Source organism: Elephas maximus, chromosome 9 (genome assembly GCF_024166365.1).
Source record: "Elephas maximus indicus isolate mEleMax1 chromosome 9, mEleMax1 primary haplotype, whole genome shotgun sequence".
Taxonomy (NCBI): domain Eukaryota; kingdom Metazoa; phylum Chordata; class Mammalia; order Proboscidea; family Elephantidae; genus Elephas; species Elephas maximus.
In genome coordinates, this window is record NC_064827.1 from 29,136,251 (window position 1) to 29,156,833 (window position 20,583).

Sequence of the window (20,583 nt, forward strand, 5' to 3'; positions counted from 1 at the left end):
TAAATATATTAAATACTGCAAGACAGATTATTATGCCCCCCCCCCCCCCACACACACAGACATGCTGTTAATTGAACTTTTATTCAGAGCAAACATATGTGGAGAGATATTCAAACTTCTGGTCTGCACTAATAGATTTAACATGTCAGTGGAAAACTGCTTACTCTGACCTTTTTGTATTTTGGCAATCAGAAAGGTGTCAAACTACATCTTTACTTCTTATATTTCCTTCTCTTATCTCTGTGTGTCTGATTTGAAACCACATGTTACTTGCCATGAAAGGTGGACTTGCTTCCTTTCTCCCTTGCTGCAAAGAATCAGCTATGTGGAGGAGAGGAGGGCCTGAGAAACTTTTCTGCCACGAAGTGTTTGAGAAATCTATCGCCACATTCTTACTGCACACTAGAGTGTCAAGGGCTGTAAAGATTTAAGTGTGACTTCTTCATCCCACTGGTATGGTGGGATAGAAACTGAAAATACAGGTATGCCCCAGTTGTAAATAGAAGAGATATTGGAATAGTACAGTGTGAAAGCAAGCAGTGTCAATTACTTTTTGATTGTGCACAGTTCTTTGAAATAAAGTTTGAATTCAGGAAAGTGAGACAAATTCTTATCCGAGAAATCTGGATTGTTGTCATAAAGACATTTGTAATAATGAGTCAAACTGTCTAATTGGTAATGTAAAAATAAAGGTGGCAACCAGCAGTTTTAATACTTAGTGTAATTTTTAAAGAGATACATTAATATTGCTGTAATGTGTTGATTCATGTGATTTCTTAACTTATTTTTGGGTGGGAAAAAATGTCATTTAAAAAAAACTTTAAGAGAAACAAGTTTGTCAAAATAGTTATTTGTTATGAGACATATTTTAGAATAAGAGTTTTAGAGACTGAATTTGGACTCAAAATTCTGCTGATTTTCAAGTTTTTGACTTAGAGATGGTCTATATATTGGAAATATCAGAAGCTAATTAACTGATGCCATGTAGCTGTTTTATTCTGAAAGGGCTTTACTATGAGCTTTGCTCAGAGTGCACCCTGCTTCTACCTTCTGGGTCTTACATACTCTGCATTCAGTCACAAGGGTTTCTGTCTTAGTTACTTTTCACGTTGGATACCTTTTACACTGCTTCTCTCTCAAGAGTTTTGGGGCTGTGATAATTTCTCTTGCCTTGGTGTCATTTCATAACACTTCTCCATTTCCTGAATTTTTTACTAAAGACTAGCTGAATCAGATTACTGAAATAGTTCATATTTTCCCTGTATGTTTCTTACCATTCTCCCAAAATATTTGCAGTATATAGAAGAGAATACATTAAGATGGGCTATCCTCTTGAATAGGGTCTTGACCAGTATATTTATTAGATTTCTATGTTTAATTAAAAGTTCATGGGTAAAAAAGTAAGGATAAATGGATTAATTCATTAATTTCTGGTATGGCAAGAGAAAAATTGAGTTTAAAATGCTACACATAAATATTTTCATGAAATTTGGTATTAAAATACCCTGTTAATCTGTATCATATAGACGTAGAAGTAACTTTTTTAAAATTTATCATCTTTTCTCCAAAAGGTTTAATTTTTAGATATCCAGAAGATGACTATGAGTCATTTCCACTCTCAGAATCTGTACCTCTCTTCTGCCTTCCTATGGGAGCTACTATTGAATGCTGGGATCCCCAAACCAAATACCCACTTCCAGTTTTTTCAACTTTTGTACTGACAGGTTCTTCTGCCGAAAAGGTATGTTTTTACCTCTTTGATAAGCCTGTTTTTTCCATGTTTTTATTCCATGAAATGATGAACATGATGTATTTCATTTGAATGTAGGATTATTTGGACACAATAAATTTTGGTTTAAATTTATACTATAATGCCCATGGTGAGAAGATAACACAAAAATCGTGTCATGAAAATTGATGCTCATACCTCTGGAGCATCTACAGAAGCAAATATAAAGTCTTAATCTTAGAGAGGAACCCCTAAACCCAGGCAACTAGGTGAGATTATGGTAAAAGTTACAAGACATAGGTACCATAGAAAGAATCAGCAGTCACAATAAAAGGGTAGATTAGACCCTCAAAGACATTGAAGTGATAGAATGACAATATGAAAGATGTAATAAATTGAATATATAATTAAAAATTCAAGACCTAATAGAAGGACACAAAACAAGGAAATAATAGGATATTTTGAAAAATGAATAGACAGATTGGAAAAAAAATCAAGTGTCTAGAAATGAAGAGTATGATCCCTTAAATTAAAAATTCAGTGACTGGTTTAAACAGCAGAGGAGACATAGCTGAAGGGAGAATTAGTGAAGTGAATGATAAGAAAAAAAAATAGGTTACCTCAAATGTGGCACAGAAAAATGTAAAACATATAAAAGGAGTTAAAAAATATGGAATATAGAAGGTCTGATTTTTTTAGTATTGTAGGTGGCTCTGTATAGTTGGGAAATGAGAACATCACGTAAGGGGTGGCATTTTACCTGTAAAGGGGAGCTTTAAAGTACATTCTCTAGAGTAGGAGCTGAGCGTGTCTAATGGGTATGTCTAACACTGAAATAACATACCAAGTGAAATAGGTCATTAAACCAAAAACAAAACCTGTTTGCACTGAGTCGATTCCAACTCATAGTAACCCTATGGGACAGAATAGAACTGCCCATAGGGTTTCCAAGGCTGTAAATCTTTATGGAAGCAGACTGCTACATCTTTCTTTTGCGTAGTGGCTGTTCGATTTGAACTATGGACCTTTCAGTTAGCAACAGAGGGCTTTAACCACTGTACCACCAGGGCTCCTTATAAAGATCTTTAGGGTTGAGGACATCACAGAAGTGTAAGGCTAGTATATTGTAGGAATTTCTAACACAAGGTCTAAATTTTCCAAGATTGTGTCAGGCGTGGAGACAAATGGGAAGTCCTGCAAATATCCAATCCCAACGCTAACGTTACCCTTATGGAGGCACTGTTAGCAAACACCGTCAGCACAAAAACCATTTTCTAATCCCTGATCCTTGTTGGAAATTTGCCAGTTGAGTTTGGAAAGCAGTTCTGTAGTACAAGAAGAGCACATGTCATTCTTTACTTTTATTCATGCATTGCCTATGCCTATTGAAGGACACAACTGCTTTGAAACATCACTCACTAATCATAAGTAGCAGGGAAGGGGCACCTGAGTTCTAATGATAGAAAAAGTACAAAAAGAAGTTGTTTTTTTTTTTAACCAAAATACAACATCGCCTTATTCCTGTTGAGAATTGATTTGTCAGTTATCTTTCTGAAATATGTTTGAAATTAAAAGATTGCATTCTTTATTATGATTTTCTTGGTAAGAGGAGAAAGATGTAAGAGGGAGATCAGTAGGAAAATGGGGTCTCTTTAGAGATTCACTTAACCAGACTCACGACAGTATATTTATCTAATTTGCCAAGGCCAATGACTTTTTGTATGTGCCTGATGCGGATTTTTAATTAGCATATCTAAACAGTATTACTTGAAAGAGCAGGGACTAAGGCCATTAAAAGCTAAATTCCATTTGACTTTGGAAAAAATCTTAGAATTCCGTTTTATGAACTGTTTATCTCAAAACTTAAAAATTGTGTTATAGAATTATATTAATGATATAAAATATTTCACAGTGTGGTTAAAAATGAAAACAAGTTATAAGAGGGTGCCATACATTTTTGTTTAAGATATATGGTGGAATGTGAAATTACAATGGAAAAAAATCTAGAAGGAATTTATATCAAAATCCGGTTATCTCCGGGGTAAAATATTGGATTTTTTTTTTATTTTGTCTATGTCATATGCACTCTGAGCGTATATTTCTTGTGTAAGAGAAATTAGTTTTTAAAAGCAATTTGAAATTTGTAACAATTCTTTTGCCCTGTAGGTATATGGAGCTGCCATCCAGTTTTATGAACCTTACTCTCGGGAACTTCTAACAGAGAAACAGCTTATGCAACTGGGCCTGTTGACGCCTGTGGAGAGAAAAGTGGTCTCCAAATCCATCAATTCAAACAAATGCATTTGTTTACTCTCACACTGGCCTTTTTTTGAAGCTTTTAGAAAGTTTCTTATGTTTATCTACAAACTTTCTGTGTCTGGACCGCATCCTCTTCCCATTGAAAAGTATGTATTGATGAAAGAGATGTCTGGTGGAGAAACTGATGTATAAATACACATTTCATTGGCACTGGCAGCAGAGTTGAAAGGGAAAAAGAGTCATTGCTCCCTTTTTACTCACTCCATTCTTCACCTGAGTCATTGACTGGGAACTTAAAATTGAGGAGTGGTGGGGAAGACCGTCAAATAATAATCTTTTGAGAATTCAGCTAACGAAGGAACTCCTCACGTATTGTGTGTGTTCTTCTTCATGTTGATTTTCTGATAACCAAGAGAAAAGTATCTACTGGTGTGTACACACACGCGCGCGCGCGCGACCGTTCCAAGTTCTAACTATAGAAAAGTATCTACTGGTGTACACAAACACGCATGCATGCACATGCGCACAACCATTCCAGGTTCTAACTATAAAACATTTCTAAGCTGATGTAGAAATTAGGAAGAGTGAGTTAATTCACATCAAGAAATGAGATGTTGACAGAATCTACATGTTTTCCATTTGATTTGTAATTCCCTTTGTCATGGAAATCTTTTGTAGTTAAGAAAAATATATGTGGAGCCACCCTTGTCTTTTTTAAGCCATATTTTTTTGATTTCTAGTAGCACATTGGTTCTTGTTTATCATATATAATTTATGTACCGTGCTAGCAAACCAAGAGATGTCAAGAGCTCTGTGGGAATGTATTATAATACCTGTAATCATAGATTTTTCTAGAATATAGATGTTTTTACGTCATAGTATATCAAAAACAATACTAGCTTAGTGGATAAGATGGGGATAATTATTTGAAAGATTTAAAATAATGCTTCTCAAAAATTAACTTTAAAAATAGTTAAGTGCTGTGTGTAAACATCACAATTTGGTATAGAAATATGGTTTCAACTTTCATGTTTTACTCCGGAAATGCCAGTTCAGTGGCTCATATTTCTAAATTTAACTTTAAATTATGAGATTAATTTAAAATTTTTTGAAGTAAAATTAAACATTTTGAAAATTAAGGTTCTACAAATATTTTGTGAAAATAAAATCAATATTATGATTGACTTTTTTCTTAGTTGAGGCAATGCTTTGCATTTAAGTGGCTCCCAAGAGCTCAAAAACTTTGGAGACGCCTAAGAAACATTATTTATAAGTGGAGACATAGGGTAAATGGTTTGACCAAAAATGATAGTAGTAAATCTACTGCTATAGGGGTTAAATTCTATGTTAGTGTTAATTCATTATATTACAGTTAGTTGCTCCCCCATACTGGAATTCACAACCAGTGTTATAAAAGTTAGTTTCTTTCATGAAAACTGTATTCATGTTGTTCTTATTTTTCCAGCGATAATAGAGGATATTAATACAGGTTTTGACTAAGGAAATACATTGTCTACTTAAGAAATTTTGTGGTCATGAGTGCACTCGTTTGCATTAAGTAAATTCATATTTTTAAGATAAGTTTTAGGTAAATGGCCTTATCAAATTTGGGACGATATAGTAATTTTTAAGATTTGTTAAAATCTATGAAAGATCTTAAAAAAGTAATTGAAAGAATGTATTTGCTGTGTTAAAAACCAAGTTACTAACTTGATTTTTTTTCCAGGCACATTTCACATTTTATGCAAAATATCCCTTTTCCTTCACCACAAAGACCAAGAATTCTTGTACAGGTAACCAGAAAAGAGTCTGTCCGGGGAGAACTCTGTGTATGTTTATTTAAATCATGGCAGAGTGGGTTCCGTGGCCCTTTGGGTTTGAGGTGGAGCATTATGCATTCATAAAGTACTTGAATGTCCTGTATTTTATTTCTTTACTAAACATCCTTTTGTACTGCTTTTTGAATATTAGGTGCACAAAATTGAAATAAGTATTACCCTTGGTTCTTGACATTATTATCAGTAGTCCATGCTTGGTCTTTTTTTGTAGCTGCTTGTAATAGTGTAAACCCAGAGTTATGGGCATGCTCTTAATATTGGAGCAACTAATAAATATGAAATGAGCTGTGGTTGCAGGGGAAAAAAAAAATCTTTTTTCACTTTTTGGGGAAAAAAAATAGGACATTTTTTTTCCCCAATCACCGGCAGACCTGTACAGGTGCACAGCTCGTGCCAGCTCACTACATGAGTTCAGTATAGACATGAACAGCCTATACCCTGTCCAAAAACGTGATTCTACTTATGGCATGCTTGGATGTGGCAGCAGTATCAGACTGCTATACAAATGTCTAAATGGCTGTTCTCTATTTATGTATGATCCCTTCCTGGACCAGTAACAGTTTGCAAACTGGCAGTGGACCATGGACTGGCACTTTGAGTAGCCTTGAGCTATAGAGACAAGCTGTTCTCAATTTTTTTCTAAAACGTAATAAGGTTTATATGTAATATGGAAGGATTAAGTCAAATATTAATATTGACTGTACTTCACTTTAGCAAGTATCAGTACATATCAAGCAACTGCTTACCAGTCTGTTGAGTAAATAAGTTTGAGGCTTTTAAAAAGGAGTAATTCCATTATTTTTAAATAACTGTATTTTAAACACTTAACTGAATCAATATTCAGTTGAGTTAACCATTTAAATAAAAAGAACTAATAAATATCTTTGAGTAAATACAACTAAAGTTTTACTTCTTAGTATGTTTTGAAAAAGTACATCTGTCTGCATATTAAATTGTTTTCCGTTTTACCCTTGATCCAAATATTAGATTTCAAAATTGGCTTGATTTAATTTATCTTTTTTTTTTCCTTTGAAGTTATCAGTCCATGATGCGTTAATATTATCACAGCCAGTTTCTACACCTTTACCACTAAGGTAATTAATGGCATTTAAAATGATTTATTTATTCACTTGGAGCAGATTGCTTTAAAATATTTTAGGAGTTTGGATAATAAAGTGAAGTGTTATTTTACAAACTTGGTAAAGATAGCCTTAATGTTTCTAACTTTGATAACTGGATAGGTGGTGAGGCCCTTTTAAAAATGGAAACACTTAAGACAGTTGAAAGATTGGAAGTAGTGAATACTCCCCCTTCCTCTCGCCCCCTCCCTCCATATTTAGGTCATAATTCCGTGTTCAAGCCATATTGAATCCATTAGTTTCTCTCCATCTGAATCTCTAGTCCAGGCTATCATGATCTCTCACCCAGACTGCATCAATAATCTCTTCATTGGTTTCCTTTTACTCCTGTCTTCTTTTAGTTCTTTATCCACACTGCAGGCAGTGTGTCCTTTGCAGAATATACGTATAGTTGGATCATTTCTATTTCAGCCTAATCTGTTACTACTTTTACCTTCCTGTACTAGGCTTTAGTCACAGTAGGCTTATTTCAGTTTCTTAAACATGACAATAGTGTTTTCTTGCCTCAGAGCTGTTGCATATGTTTTCTGTGTTCTCTCTCTGCCCTCTCACCCCTTTTAACCCCTACCTTTATTCTTTTGAGCTCAGCTCAATTGGTTTTTCTTTAGGAAAATCTTTACTGATAAAACACTCCTTTGTTATAAGAAGATGAGTTTAAATCATCCTGTTATATGCTTTCTTAGCATCTTGTATGCTCTTTATCATTACACTTAATCAGTTGTAAGTGATATCTTTGTGATCATTTGATTATTTATATTAGATCCATGAAGGCAGTGACTATTTCTGTTCTGTTCACTGTTACACTTCCAGCCCCTGACATATAATAATAGACACTCAGATATTTGTTGAATGAATGAACATTTCAGGTCTGGAGGTGTGAAAGTCCTTGGCTTGTTGGATGGATCAAAGGATATCCAGTGTAGCTGGAATATGGAGTGTTTTGGGGATGGTGCATATGACTGCCAGAATGTAATGGGAGCTGTCATACGAATATTTCATTTGAAGGTGTTTTTTCTAATTCCTGTTTATCTGGAAAGTACTAAAATTTAAGAATCAGCAGTTCGAATCTACCAGCCACTCCTTGGAAACCCTATGGGACAGTTCTACTCTGTCCTATAGGGTCACTATGAGTCAGAATCGACTCGACTGCAAAGGGTTTGGTTTTTTTGGTTTTATCTCTAAATTTGCTAATTTTCAGTGGTAATTAAGTCAAAACTGGGGAAATTAATACTAGATTCTCAATCCATTAATACTTAGGGAAAATAATAAGCAAATCTTAAAATGTCTTAGAAAAATAGTTGACAGTCATCTCTTTTTCTCTCTTTTTCTAGTGGAGCCAACTTCAGCACCTTGCTAATGAATTTGGGTCCTGAAAATTGTGCAACACTGCTACTCTTTGTTTTACTGGAGAGTAAGATTCTGCTTCATTCTCTTAGACCAGCTGTGTTGACTGGGGTAGCTGAAGCTGTTGTAGCTGTAAGTATAGAATTTTCTTTTTAGTTTAGAATTACTGAGAGAATTTTTACTCAAGGAAATTTCCTTCAAAGAAAGCAACTTTGAAAATAATCAGACCAATAAAAGTTAGACATAAATATAAGGGGGTGGCAAAGATAAATAAAAGTATAAAGAAAACAAAGATGATTTCTATTTGAGGGAAAATGTCAGTTTCTGACTTTTCATATTTTAGTTCTTCAGACAGTGAACTCTGTGTGATTACATAATAAAACTTGTGAATGAAGCTGATTGTATTCAGTGAGGGGCTCTGGCCAATTTCAGTTGCCCTAAAATTATGCAGATATATCACTTGGTTAATTTCTCAAATTATTTTGAGCCAGGTAATATATTTTAAGTGATTTTGAAATAGAATGATGTATAAATGCTTAGCACTGGCCTCCTTGCTATCCCTGGAACATATTAGGTAGGCCTTTTAAAGGAAGGAGCCCTGGTGGTGCAGTGGTTAAGCTAACCTAATGGTTGGCAGCTCGAACTCAACAGCTGCCCTGTGGGAGAAAGAAGTGGCCATCTGCTTCTGTAAAGATGTCTCGGGAACCTTGTAGGGTCCATCTAAGTTAGAATCTACTCGACCCCAGTGTGTTTGGTTTTCTTACCTAAAGGCCTCTGCTCTAGCTGTTCCCTCTTTGAAACACTCTACTCCCGGATATCCCCTTGGCCAAGTCCCTGACCTCCTTTAGGCTGCAGCTCAGTTGTCAATTTCCTAATGATGCTTACCCTGGTTGCCTTATTTAATAATTCAACCTGCTTTTCATCTTTCCTGCTCTGAACTTCAGTCCCATTCACTTGGTTTTACCTTTTTTTTTTTTTTTAATAGCACCTACCAATTACTGACATAGTGTGTATTTTATTCTGTTGTTTATTTTCTGTTTTTTTTCCTGCTAGACTAGTGCCTAAAGGCCAAATCCTGCTCTGCTACCTGTTTTTGTGACTAAAGTTTGACTGGAACACTGCCTGTTTGTTTACACATGGCCTATGATTGCTTTCGAGCTACAGTGGCACAGTTGACTAGTTGTGAAAGAGAAGCGTGGCCCACAAAGCCTAAATACTACCTTTTATGGAAAAAAAAAATTTGCAGACCATCATACCTCATGCCCATCACGTGAGGGCAGGGATCGTTTTTTTGTTCACTGTTATGTTCCCATCATCTAGAACAGCACTTGGCACATAGTAAGTGTTCATTGCAAATTTAAGATTTGGCTAATTTTTTGAACTTTTTCCCCAGATGATCTTTCCATTTCAGTGGGAGTGCCCGTATATCCCGCTTTGTCCCCTCTCACTGGCCGGAGTGCTCAGTGCCCCATTACCGTTCATAGTTGGAGTCGACTCAAGGTACTTTGACCTTCACGACCCACCACAAGATGTTGTTTGCATTGACTTGGACACAAACATGGTATACATGTAAGTTGACTGTCTTTGTATTATCTCCTATTTATATTTTTTCCCATGTATAGTTACAGAGTTACAGCTGTTCTTTGAAACCATCCAGAAAGATGATATTTTTGGAAGCTGTTAATAACATTTCACCTTTAATACAGCAGTTGTCAATCAGAGGACTTATCAAAATCCAGGAAAGCTGTGTGGTTTGGGGGAAAAAAAATGTTCAATAGTGTAGTAGTTAATGTTTGGATAATAATGTTAACAGAAGACAGGAGGTATTTATATTTGTCAAAAAAGGATATGGATTTGGGAAAAAAAGGTTAAACATACCTTTCAGAGCTTAAGAGATGATGTGCTTTCTGGGTTTAATTCAAAACCCATATATAAGCTTTTTAAAAATGAGTTTACCTGTTTGAGAAAGTTTAGTCACAATATAGGGCTTATTACATCCTTTTTTAGTTGGCAGATATCTTAGTTATCTAGTGCTGCTGTTAACAGAAGCACCACAAGTGGATGGCTTTAACAAACATTTATTTTCACACAGTTTAGGAAGCTAGACGGCAGAATTCAGGGCTGTGGCTCTAGGGGAAGAGTTTCTGTCTCTGTCACCTCTAAGGGAAGATCCTTGTCTCTTCAGCTTGTTTTCTGCTTCCTTAGAGATCTCCATGTGGCTTGGCATCAATCTTCCCCCATGTCTGCTTCTCTCATTTGCTCCTTTAATCCCTTTGTATCTCGAAAGAGATTGATTTAAGACAGGGTCTATACTAATACTGCCTCATTAACGTAACAAAGACAACTCATTCCCAATTGGGATTATAATCACAGACATAGAGGTTAGGATTTATAACACATACTTTTGGGGCACACAATTCAATCTGTAACAGCAGGATTTGAATTTTATACAGATTTATTCTTTACTGTGTAGAAATTGATACTGAAAACTAAGTCATAGTTTGTGCATACTGGAGGTAGTAAATATGTAAAATGGTGGTATAACTGAGGGCCCAGAGAACATGCCATATTAGTTAAAGGAACAGTTCTGGCTTTAAAGCACCCCACCCCACATCTAAAAAAAAAGGGCAATAAGTATTGAGAATTCCCTAGTGTTGGTGCCAACTTCCATGATCTGGGGCATTTTTATTCCATACTGTTTGAGAGTGGCAGAAAATGAATAGAAAGAGAATTTGGCGTGAGGCCTAAATGGTCATAGCAGTAGAATTGATTGGGGAAATATGCCTAAATAAACCAAAAGAATAACTTAAGGAAGGAGGAAATGTTTGCTGTAACTTAAAAACCAATCCTGAAATGAATCTGCTATTGTATTTTGAAGCTGTGAAGCTGTGGTAGTTTTCTTACTATATAGATTTAGATTTATTTATAGCCAGGAAGCAGTGATCCACTTGCATGGATTTAATATTTCTTTTAACGCGCAAGTTATTTTTAAGCCACCCTCCCTGAAAAACAATTGTGGTTACGACCACGGCTGCTAACCAAAAAGGTCGGCCATTGGAATCCACCATCCTCTCCTTCGAAACCTTTGGGGCAGTTCTGCTCTGTCCTGTAGGGTTGCTATGAGTTAGAATTGATTGGATGGTACTGGGTTTACAGATATACATCGAGGTGCTTTTGGAAATGATTACTTAGTGGGATTATATAACTCAGGTGTTCACCCTATGGAGATACTTAAGCTTTCCCAATTTTAAATAATTTATATGAAACTTGTATGGTCAAAACATTTTTTAAAATAACTTTGAACTGTTTGTCCGCAGACAATGCTTTTTAACTCCAGAGAAGATGATACGGGACTCGTTTCATTTGACTTTTATAACCTAAAGTCTGTACTCACACGAACTCTTTTCCTATCAATTAGTTGATATTACACAGTTTTTTGTTAAGAGTTAAAGATATTCCAGTAATTTTTTCCCCAAACATCACCATATTTAACATGATAAAGTGTAACAAAAATTCAGTTGTTTATATTATGAATTGACACCAGTGTCTAAACTTGCCCTTATGGGGTCATTGGAGATACAAAGTATAAAAGAATATTTTGCAATTTGTCATTTATTACAGTAACACAACCCTGTACAACTTCAGAGTAAAAGTAAATGGTTTAATGGCAAAGAGTGTTGCAGTTTCTGAAAATTTGCATAAGTATGGGTCTGGCTTAAAAACCCTATCAAAAACAAGGTGCTTTTGAGTTGACTCTGACTCCTGGCAACCCCATGTGTATTGCCGTAGGGCTCTCAATGGCTGCCTTTTGGAAGTAGATCCTGAGGCCTTTTTTTCGAGGTGCCTCTGGGTGGATTCTAACCTCCAACCTAATCTTTGAAGTTGCATTTAACTGGCTTTCATACTTAAGCCTGGAATAATGGCTGTTGTGATTGGTTTCTTTTTTAACCAGTATGAGGGCTGAGGTAGCTAAATGTAGTTTTATTCCTTACTTAAATTGCATTCTTTCTATTTGGACACAATATTTTTAGAAGCCTACTAATAGGTATTTTGAAGTCTCAATTCAGTTCAGTTTGGCACTTAAAATATTATAATTCTTAAATAGAACTTTTAAGCAAGACTTAAGTATCATGTTCACAGCTCCAGCATTGAAAATCTGTGTTGGAATATTAGAGTGAGGTGACTAAATTTGTTTGGAACGAAAAGAGAACTTCTTGAAAACCAGTGATTCAGGCTATGCATATTAATTACTTATAACCTGGTAAAAATAACCATTCCGTTATTTTCTGACATAAGAATTTTGTTTAGTAAAAACAAATTAGAAATAACAGATTTTATTATGTTCTTATTTAATAGATCAGATGAAAAGAAGAGCATGAACTGGAAGCAGCTTCCCAAAAAGCCATGCAAAAATCTACTTAGCACCTTAAAGAAATTATATCCCCAGCTATCTTCAGGTAAACGTGGGGAAAAGAATATTTCTAATGAAAGAATGTATATGAGTAAAGCCCTCTTAAAAAACTAAACATAAATTTTCTTTACTTAAGAGGAGTCTCATTCCGTAACAAAATTCTAATAAGAAGTTAACATTGTGGTTTATGATTTTTTGGAGCATATCCCCCCTTTATCCCGCATGCGTGCACTTCCCTCTGCTGATGGTCCAAGTTAGTGGGGGAGGAATTTCAAGAAGTCACAGGCTTTATTTTGACTGTTAATCAACCTATGTATATATATCTCTATATTTTTTTATATTAATTCCATTTTCTGTTCGTACTTCATTTATTAGTTCACCGAAAAACTCAAGAAGGTTCAGCAGTTGAGATGACTCCGATTGAAGCAGATTTCTCCTGGCAAAAGAAGATGACACAACTTGAGATGGAAATTCAGGAGGCATTTTTACGCTTTATGGCATCTGTTTTAAAAGGATATAGAACATTTCTCAGACCAATCACAGAGGCTCCTTCAAATAAAGCCACAGCTGCTGATTCACTGTTTGACCGACAAGGTGAGTGCATGGAAAATGCAATTGATTTTATTAAAGCGGAAAATATTTTCTACTTGATTTTGCTACCAAGAACTATTTACTATATAAATTCTTAGAAATTTTATTAAGTTATAATGACCTAGTATGTACTTAAGGAGACCTGGTAGCACAGTGGCTAAGCACTCAGCTGCTAACTGAAAGGTCAGCAGTTTGAACCCACCAGCTGCTTGGGAAAAAGATGTGGCAGTCTGCTTCTGTAAAGATCATAGCCTTGGAAACCTTAGGGAGCAGTTCTACTCTGTCCTACAGGGCTGCTGTGAATTGAAACCAACTTGACAGCAGTGGGTTGGTGTTTGGTTTTTAATACGTAGTTGTAACCTTGCTCTGTGAATGTAGTTTCTTTTAATTTTTATACTCTATTTTTTCCTGAGAAATCTGAATGTAGAGGTCTTTAATTATGAAAAGTCAAAGGTGTTACTAAGTAGAACGCAGCTGATGATTTGCTTTTAGGTATTTCTTGCAATTTTGTGTAATTCTTGGATTTGTATGCTTTTCGCTTTAAAATGTTCTCTAATAATTCATTTGTGGAATGAGGCCACTTCTTTTTTAAAAAATTTTTAATATAGCTTTGTTCCAGGGAAAAGCACTATACTCATCCTTTTTTGTAGTTGTTGTTTTACAGAATTATAAAGATTTTGTTGTTAGTCAGCTGCTCTTATAACTTGTATGACATTCTTTCTCTCAGGTTTGTCTTTCCCTCTCTAAGTCAGAGAGTGACATTATTAAAGGAGTTTAGAAGAATAGGTATTTACTCAGTGTCTAGAGCCTAAGGTTTTTGTGGTAAACGGGACAGTGTTCTAATGAGAGATACAGACAGACAATAACACAAATACTGATGACATTTTAGTAAGTGTTATTAAGGGAACCATTGGGAGCAGTGCAAGTGCTAGGTCAGAGGAATGTTCTCTAAAGAAGTAACAACTTGGCTTGGACCTGAAAAAGGCATAGGAATTAGCTGGTGGTTTTGGGTTAACTTTTTATTAGGGAGATTTTCACAAACATATACAAAAGTATACAAAAGTAGAGAGAATATAACATACATTCATATAGCCGTCTTACAACTTCAGCAGTAGTTATCAACAGTCTTACCATTTTTGTTTCATCTGTTTTGTTTCATCTGGCTTACCCATCTTTCTTTTAGTATTTTAAAGCAAATCCCGGATAGGGTGTCATTTCAACCTTAAGCTGGGTTATTTAGTCTTTAGAATTTCTTGGGTTTATCTGTGGTTTTTACTGATTGTCTTCCCATGGTATTATTTCTTCTGTCACCTCTATTTCCTGTAAACTGTGGTTGGGTCTAAAGCAACGCTGTCAAATAGAAATATAACGTCAGCCACATCTGTAATTTAAAATTTTCTAGTAGCCACCGTAAAAAAAGTAAAAAAGAAATAGATAAAATCGATTTTAGCAATACATTTTTCTAACCTGCTATATCCAGGTTAGAAAAAGTTTATTAAGAAAATATATCCAGTTCAACATGTAATCAGAGTAAAATTTATTAATGAAAAATCATATCCTTTTTGCATACCAAGTCTTTCAAATCCAGTATGTATTTTACACTTAACAGTATATCTCAATTTGGATTAAATACATTTCCAGTGCTCAATCACCACATGTGGTTAGTGGTACAGAGTTGGACAGTGCATATCTAGAGACTTGATTGGATTCAGGTTCAGTTTTCTTGGCAAGTAGATCCAAAACACATTATGCTCACTACTTCCTAGTGCATCATATTGGGAAGCACATGCATGTCTGGCTGTCCCACTTTTACCGCACCTAAGAGCAATCATTTCTGTGGGAGAATTCTCGCCTTCCATGCAGGGAACTTGGTTTCTATTCTGGCTAATGTGCCGCATTCACAGCCACTGTCTGTCTGTCCCTGGAGGCTTGAGTGTTGCTCTGATGCGGAACAGGTTTCAGCAGAGCTTCAAGGCTTAGACTAGAAGAAAGGTCTGGTGATCTGTGGATCCCAGCTCACAGTGGTCCCATCCGCAACTGAGCAGCGTTTGGTTCCTCGTACATGTGTTTGCCATGACTCCAGGTCTATTCAAGTACAGCTAACGACAACACATTGATCAGTGGATTCAGGCCTCATGCGTTATAGCTCCCTCATCAGCTTTCACTTAATTATGCCAGCCTTCGCTGGCCATTGACTCCTAGAAGAAGCAAATAAGATATTTTTTTTCTATTTTATTTAAGCAGTTTTTTACTGATTAGTATCAGTATTTGATGCCTTGAGACATCAAAGAAAGGGCTGGAGGGGAAAGTGGCTCAAAAGCTAAGCTCGAAATGCTGGGTGTGAGCCAGAAAAACAAATTCACAATGGATTAAGGACCTGTATGTACAAACTAAGACAAGGTTCTTAGAAGAAAAAGCAGGTGCAGCGTTGTTGGGCCTGGCTTTTCACAACAGATTATCTCACATAATAACAAAAGCACAAACTGCAGAAGACAAAATAAGTAAATGAAACCTCATAAAAATTAAAAACTTTTTTTTTTTATTGTGCTCTGGGTGAAACTTTACATCTCAGGTTAATTTCTCATACAAAAATTTATATACATATTGTTACACTATATTAGCTACAATCCCTATAATGTGACAACATACTCCCCCTTTTCACTCTGGGTTTCCCGTGTCCATCCAGCCAGCTCCTGTCCCTTCCTGCCTTCTCATCCTGCCTATGGACAGGAGCCACCCACTTGGTCTCATGTATGTGCCTGAACTAAGAAGCACACTCTTCATGAGTCTTATTTTATGTTTTATAATACAGTCCAATCTTTGTCTGAAGAGTGGGCTTCGGGAATGACTTTAGTTCTGGGTTAACAGAAAGTCTGGGGAACATAGCTTTGGGGGTTCCTCCAGTCTCAGATCATTAAGCCTGGTCTTTTTATGTAAATTTGCGTTCTGTTCCACACTTTCCTCCTATCTGGGACTCTGTTGTATTACCCGTCAGGGCAGTCATTTGTGGTAGCCAGGCACTATCTAGTTCTTCTGGTCTCAGGCTGATGGAGTCTCTGGTTTATGTGGCTCTTTTGTCTCTTGGGCTAATATTTTCCTTGTGTCTCTGGTGTTCTTCATTCTCCTTTGCTGCAAGTGGGTTAGGACCAATTCATGCATCTTAGATGGCCACTTGCAAGCTTTTAAAGACCCCAGATGCCACTCACCAAAGTGGGATGCAGAACATTTTCTTAGTAAACTTTGTTATACCAGTTGACCTAGATGTCCCCAGGTACAGCTGCTGTGTATGTCAAAGTGTTTGGCTGTATTCAGAAAACTTCTTAGCTTTTGGTTTAGTCCAGTTGTGGTGACTTCCCCTGTATTGTGTATTGCCCTTCCCTTCACCTAAGATGATTCTTGTCTACTATTTAGTGAGTTCCTCCCTCCCTCCCTCCTCACCCTCATAACCATCAAAGAATGTTTTCTTCTGTATTTAAGCCTTTTCTTGAGTTCTTATAATAAAAACTCCTGTTCATCAAAAGACTTTACCAAAAAAGTGAAAAGACACGCTAACAACTGGGAGAATATCTTCGGAAACCATATATCCAACAAGAATCTAATAACCAAAATATATGTAAAAAACAACAAACAGACAAATAACCAAATTAAAAAATGGGCAAAGGACTTTAGTAGACATTTCACCAGAGGACTGTCTTAGGCTGGGTTCTCTAGAGAGGCAAAACCAGTAAAGGGTATAAATACATATGGAGAGAGATTTATATCAAGGAAATAGCTCATGCGATTGTAGAGGTTGGAATGTCCCAAGTCCGTGTAATCAGGATAGAGACCTTTCCCAATTCACAGAGCTGCAGAAGCTGGTAAACCCAAGATTCATCAGGTCAGAGAGCAGGGCTCCCGTTCACAGGCTGTGAAGGTCAAGAAATCCCAAGGTCATTACCAGGCAAGACTGCAAGGTTTCTCCTGATTCACATGGCTGCAGGAGCTGGTAAACCCAAGATTAGTAGGTTGGGGAGCAGGACTCTTGCTCTCAGGCTGTGAAGATCCACAAATCCCAAGATGGACAGGTAAGCTGCTATCTCAAGTCCCAAGAACTGGAGGTCAGACAAGAGACAGCTGCTGGGTCCAGAAGAAGCCAACAGCCTTGGCACGGGGAGCAGGAAGGAAGTAGGTGGCAGAAGGCTGAGGGGGCAGTGAGCCGCCGCAGGCCCCACCCCCACTGGTACCACTTAGTAGATTCCATCATGGGGGTGTCACCTATCAAATTTCAAAAGGGAAGTGATACATTATACAACTGCTAAAACACTGAGAATTATGGTCCAGCCAAGTTGACACACAGTCTTAACCATCTCAAGGACATACAAATGGTCACCAAATACATGAAAAGATACTCAGCGTCAGCCATCAGAGAGATGCAAATCAAAACCACAGTGAGATACCATTTAACTCCCACTAGAATGGTGTTATGGATTGAATTGTGTCTGCCAAAAATGTGCGTCTATTTGCCTAGGCCGTGATTCCCAGTATTGTGTGATTGTCCTCCATTTTGTCATCCGATGTGATTTTCCTATGTGTTGTAAATCCTCCTTCTATGGTGTTAATGAGGCATGATTAGAAGCAGTTATGTTAATGAGGCAGGACTCAATCCACAAGATTAGATTGTATTTTGAGTCAATCTCTTTCGAGATTCAAAAGAGAGAAGCCAGCAGAGAGACAGAGGGACCTCCCACCACCAAGAAAGCAGTGCTTAGAGTAGAACATGTCCTTTGGACTGGGGATTCTGGGCTGGGAAAGCTCCTAGACCAGGGGAAGATTGATGACAAGGACCTTGCTGCAGATCTGACAGAGAGAGAAAACCTTCCCCTGGAGGTGGCACCTGAATTTGGACTTCTGGCCTCTTAAACTATGAGAATACTGAACAACCATGGTACTGAAGGAAGAAGTCCAAGCTGCATTGAAGGCACTGGTGAAAAACAAGGTTCCAGGAATTGACGGAATACCAGTTGAGATGTTTTCAAGAAACAGATGCAGCACTGGAAGTGCTCATTCATCTATGCCAAAAAATTTGGAAGGCAGCCACCTGGCCAACTGGTGACAGGAAAAGATCCATATTTATGCCTATTTCAAAGAAAGGTGATCCAACTGAATGTGGAAATTGTTGAACAGTATCATTAATATCACACACAAGTAAACTTTTGCTGAAGATCATTAAAAAGCGGTAGCAACAGTACATCGATGGGGAACTGCCAGAAATTCAAGCCAGATTCAGGAGAGGATGTGCAACCAGGGATTTCATTGCTGATGTCAGATGTATCATAGCTGAATGAAGAGAATAGCAAAAGGATGTTTACCTGTACTTTATTGACTATGCAGAGGCATTCAACTGTGTGGATCATAACAAATTATGGATAACATTGCAAAAAATGGGAATTCCAGAACACTTAATTGTGCTCATGAGGAACCTGTACATAGATCAAGAGGCAGTCACCTGCACAGAACAAGGGGATACTATGTGGTTTAAAGTCAAGAAAGGTGTGTGTCTGGGCTGTATCCTTTCACCATACTGATTCAGTCTGTATGCTGAGCAAATAATCCGAGAAGCTGGACTACATGAGGAAGAACAGGGCATCAGGATTGGAGGAAGACTCATTAACTAACAGCCTGGGATATGCAGGTGACACAACCTTGTTTGCTGAAAGTGAAGAGGACTTGAAGCACTTACTGATGAAAATCAAAGATTACAGCCTACAGTATGGATTGCATCTCAACATAAAACAAAAGTCCTCACAACTGGACCAATAAGCAACATTATGATAAATGGAGAAAAGATTGAAGTTATCAAGCATTTCATTTTACTTAGATCCACAATCAACACCCATGGAAGCAGCAGTCAAGATTTGCACTGGGCAAATCTGCTGCAAAAGACCCCTTTAAAGTGTTAAAAAGCAAAGGTGTCACCTTAAAGACTAAGGTGTGCCTGACCCAAGCCATGGTGTTTTCAGTTGCCTCATATGCATACGAAAGCTGAGCAATGAGTAAGGAAGACTATGAAGAATTGACACCTTTGAGTTAAGGTGTTTGGGAAGAACATTGAATATACCATGGCTGCCAAAAGAAAGAGCAAATCTGTCTCGGAAGCAGTACATCCAGAATGCTTCTTAGAAGTGAGAATGGTGAGACTTCACCACACATACTTTGGACATGTTATCAGCAGGGATCAGTCCCTGGAGAAGGACATCATACTTGGTAAACTAGAGGATCAGGGAAAAAGAAGAAGACCCTTGTTGTAGCTGAAAAAAATCAGAGTTTAGTAAAGCAAAAAGAAAGTTTTATTCGGCATATATTTAAAAAGACAAAAAGTGGGAAATGGATAAGCATGCTGCCAGAACTAATGTCATCAGTATGTACTATCACAAAAATGGGTAGAATCATTGAAAGCTTCACCTTTTCACAGATTGGCTAGAAACTGTGGTCTTATATTTTGAATTGCCTTTCTTAACAATCATTTGTATAGGTTTCAGTAACCAGTCAGGAGGGTCTTCATTGGTCCAACAAATTTCTGTTCACTGAATGTTAATAGAAGAAGATAAGTGTGGAAAGTCTTTTGTGTTCTGTTTGAATGGCTTTATGTGAAAAGTTCCCTGAAAGATAATTTCTAAGATTGTCCCATCTGTTGTCTTTATCTCAGGGCCCAGGTGATGTGTCCTTGTGAGTCCTTGTGGGCCCAGTGTCAGCTGGGTCACATTCTCTATGCTCAAGGACAGGGAATAATAATTCCAATATTATTTTCTAAATCACCATCAATGAGATGGATTGACACAGTGGCTGCAACAATGCGTTAAAGCATAACAATTTTGAGGATGGCACAGGGCTGGGCAGTGTTTCCTTCTTTTGTATATAGAGTCGCTATGAGTTGGAACCAACTCAGTGGCACCTAACAACAAAAACATGAGAGAATAAATTTCTCTTTGTTAAAGACGTCCGCTTGTGGTATTTCTGTTCTAGTAGCACCAGATGATTGAGATAAATGGCTAAGATTTAAAAAAAAACTTAAAATAACAATTTTTGACGAGGACGTGGGGAAATATGAACCCTTACCCATTACTCGTGGGAATTCAAAATGGTACAGTGGTTGTGAAAAACAGTGTGACAGTTCCTCAGAAAAAAAAAAAAAAATAGAACTACCATATGACCCAGCAATTCCACTCCTAGGTATATACCTAAAAGATTTCGAAGTGGAAACTCAACAGAGACCTGTACACCAGTACTCATTAT

General features: G+C 37.0%; 1 protein-coding gene across 3 annotated transcripts in view; it reads left to right on the forward strand.

The window, feature by feature from the left end:
• DENND4C (DENN domain containing 4C) overlaps window positions 1-20,583 on the forward strand; it is a 130,690-nt gene that overhangs the window by 49,775 nt on the left and 60,332 nt on the right. For all 3 annotated transcript variants that reach the window (XM_049895037.1, XM_049895036.1, XM_049895038.1), the window contains exons 5-12: window positions 1,572-1,741; window positions 3,896-4,134; window positions 5,715-5,781; window positions 6,862-6,920; window positions 8,297-8,441; window positions 9,703-9,878; window positions 12,666-12,766; window positions 13,096-13,314. In XM_049895037.1, the coding sequence (XP_049750994.1) occupies window positions 1,572-1,741; window positions 3,896-4,134; window positions 5,715-5,781; window positions 6,862-6,920; window positions 8,297-8,441; window positions 9,703-9,878; window positions 12,666-12,766; window positions 13,096-13,314 (1,176 nt within the window). The remainder of the gene's footprint in view (window positions 1-1,571; window positions 1,742-3,895; window positions 4,135-5,714; window positions 5,782-6,861; window positions 6,921-8,296; window positions 8,442-9,702; window positions 9,879-12,665; window positions 12,767-13,095; window positions 13,315-20,583) is intronic.